At 35.1% G+C, this 2,786-nt stretch overlaps 2 protein-coding genes across 2 annotated transcripts; one reads left to right on the plus strand and one right to left on the minus strand.

Moving 5' to 3' along the window:
* Window positions 1-364: 364 nt before the first annotated feature.
* LOC142972896 (uncharacterized) lies at window positions 365-2,463 on the minus strand. The gene is made up of 2 exons (XM_076114354.1): window positions 1,346-2,463; window positions 365-986 (listed from the first exon to the last, which is right to left on the minus strand). The coding sequence occupies exons 1-2, from the start codon at window positions 1,712-1,714 to the stop codon at window positions 915-917; spliced, it is 441 nt and encodes a 146-aa protein (XP_075970469.1). The 5' UTR covers window positions 1,715-2,463; the 3' UTR covers window positions 365-914.
* Window positions 1,983-2,786, plus strand: LOC142979193 (uncharacterized). Its single transcript, XM_076124034.1, has 2 exons — window positions 1,983-2,240; window positions 2,647-2,786. The coding sequence occupies exons 1-2, from the start codon at window positions 1,983-1,985 to the stop codon at window positions 2,716-2,718; spliced, it is 330 nt and encodes a 109-aa protein (XP_075980149.1). The 3' UTR covers window positions 2,719-2,786.

The following is a 2,786-nucleotide window of genomic DNA, read 5'->3' on the forward strand; positions in this document are numbered from 1 at the left end:
TTTTCCCCGTTTTTGTAACATTTTTCACTGTTAGCCTTCCTCGATAAATGGGCTTTCTAACACTAAAAGAATTTTTCAAATCGGACCAGTAGTTCCCGAGATTAGCGCGTTCAAACAAACAATCAAACAAACAATCAAACAAACAAACAAACTCTTCAGCTTTATAATATAAGTATAGATATTTAAAAAAAAGTGAACATGACAGTTTAGAAAAATAAAATGTTAGTATGTATGTTACTTAAAAAAGTAAACTTGGTGTTAAGATAAATTAGCAACGATGAAAATTTAAATTTATTCTGAATTTTACAGTTTTATCTCAGAAAAATCTTCATATTATGAATATCGTTGCCGCAGTGCAGTCGTAAGACTTATATCAAGTTAATTAAAATTATAAATGGCTTTGCAAGATTAACTCTACCTTCACGATTTATGTTTTACAGAATTATCTTTTAATAACTTTACTCGCAGTAACGTATACAATAGATACTAGCGAATGAAATAAAACAAAACGTAGTAAAACATTAAAAGATTTAGTAAGTATATTTATTATGTTGAATACTGGACGTGAACAAAAATAGGACTCGTGTAAATGTGTAAATATAACATATAATTTTATAATTTATAAAGTAATATCAGCTAAAAGACTTGCTGAAAATAACATTAATATCCTGAAGCTTTTACGAAGAAGATCCAAATGACTTCAAGGTCTCTAATGATATAAATATAAAACTCTACAATGATAAATGACGACACGAAATCTTGATTTTGACAAATGAGGTCATTATCGACTCATTCGTATGATGGCCATAAAATATTAAAAATATAAAAGGTTCGTTTATAATTATTGGTACATGTGTTTAGCTTATTCTAGGTCGTAAGTATAATTAGGGAAGGATTTTAATTAGTTAATGATGTTATCGTTCAGGCGCGCTGATTTCGTCTTGATTGTGTGCGGTCCCGCATACATCACAGCGCATCTTGAACTCCTGCAATCAAACATTTTTATTACAGTAAAGCTTTTTCGTTAAGTTTTGGATTTAGATCTGAACTATTGTTGCATTACACCGTCTTACAGCGGTTATCCATGGCTATAATGACATTGGATTTGCGATCCAAAGGATTCTAATCCCACCCATGCACTTCCAGATATCGAAGCATTGTGTGAGAAAATTTAGAAAAAAAAAATGTTGCATGCATTTTATAGGCCGGCATGGTATATCTTTATTTTTTTAAATTAATTGTTGTAAAAGGTATTATCAAAAGATATACATTTTCAGTCAAAATGGTTTTGCAAAATGGATAGAGATGATGTAATAACTTATGAAAGAGAGAGAAATTAGCTTACCAAGTTAAAAAGCTGCCTCAGTCGGTTCATAGCGATCTGTCGGATATTTGGATAATTAGAGAGAGTGCTCATGTAGTTAGCGGCGATGTCAGCGAATTCTTCCAACTCGATCAATCTGGACGGACCACCGTTCAAGTACAAATTACGATTGCTCTGGTATCGGTCGAACATCTCGCCCGTCGGCAGCGGCACGTACGATTCGTTTTCTGGTAATTTCACCATGGCTAACGAGTTTACACACCTAATTACTTCCGCCAAATGAGAGATACTATGACTACCTGAAACTCGCAACAGTGGGGATAGTCTGCACACCAAACCAACCAATTCAATCCATTGTCTATTGATTTTTACAATTCTTAACCTACCCATTGTTGTACTAATCCCTTTATTTACACGTGGTATTTTAAATATTTCTTGAAACAATCGCTATATCGTCATTCCTTATTCTGGAGCGTACACAACCATTAGCTTACCGTGTTTATTTATTTTTGAAAATTCGTTGGATATTGATCATTTACTTAATTAGTCTCTCTGCATTAACTAATTACGCGCTCTTAAGGAACCTACTAGTATCTAATTAGTGGCTTCACATTATATATAGTAGTCGGTGAAGGTTTCATTATCATTTATAATAAGTATGGTGAAGTTAACTGAACCTAGTGAACAGCCTGCTCGGCCGGTCGGCGAGCGAGGTAGTTGGCGAGGACCACGGAACCATCATAACTGGGGTGCACGGTTCGGAAGACGCCGAGAGGGAATGAACCCTGAACCGAAAGGACTCCTTGAGTTGGAAGCTTTAGCTAAACGAACCGTCGAGTTAATGGAGAAGCACGGCCCTAAATCCGAAGGAAATTACCAAAAAGCAATGGACTTGCTGCGACTTCAATACAATCTTGTAAATATTAATTCCATTTATTATTCCAAGTGGACTGTAACAACTAGAATTACACCGCGTACGTGCCCGCTTGATCAAACTTTCAGACTCTATTTGGAGAATAAAATAGTCGGCCTTGTTATTCAGGTCCCAAACAACTTTTTTGTTTGAACTGACGATAGAAACGTTTTATAGTTTTTCACGTTTCACTTGGTGGCGAGGGACCAATTGATCACAGCCCCAAAAGATAGCAATGAATTACCTTCTTCACTGTTTGACCTTTTCCATAGTTCGACAGAAAATATGAATAAATAAAACATTCGCGTATATTATACCAATATTGGTAATATATTGCATAGAATTACTTTCGCTTGGATGCTTCCATTGAGAGTGTGCAAAGTGCTAATATTTATGTTTCACTTTTCAGAACTTCATAGTGGTGTGTGAAAAGTGCCGCGGGCCACACGTCAACGACGAAATTCTGGCTCCGGAAAGATGATCGAAAAACGATTTTATGATATTTATTCTTGTCTATAATGTAAATATTTCTCTCGTGCCATCTATACA

Source organism: Anticarsia gemmatalis, chromosome 1, assembly GCF_050436995.1.
Source record: "Anticarsia gemmatalis isolate Benzon Research Colony breed Stoneville strain chromosome 1, ilAntGemm2 primary, whole genome shotgun sequence".
In the NCBI taxonomy this organism is placed as follows: Eukaryota; Metazoa; Arthropoda; class Insecta; order Lepidoptera; family Erebidae; genus Anticarsia; species Anticarsia gemmatalis.

What these genes read in the sequence shown, in the direction of transcription:
- LOC142972896 (XM_076114354.1), bottom strand. Translation starts at nt 1,714, where the DNA reads ATGGGTAGGTTAAGAATTGTAAAAATCAATAGACAATGGATTGAATTG. An exon ending in TGAGGCAGCTTTTTAACTTG is followed by an intron (nt 987 to 1,345) that starts GTAAGCTAATTT and finishes GTTTGATTGCAG; the next exon opens with GAGTTCAAGATGCGCTGTGA.
- LOC142979193 (XM_076124034.1), top strand. Translation starts at nt 1,983, where the DNA reads ATGGTGAAGTTAACTGAACCTAGTGAACAGCCTGCTCGGCCGGTCGGC. An exon ending in TGCGACTTCAATACAATCTT is followed by an intron (nt 2,241 to 2,646) that starts GTAAATATTAAT and finishes TTCACTTTTCAG; the next exon opens with AACTTCATAGTGGTGTGTGA.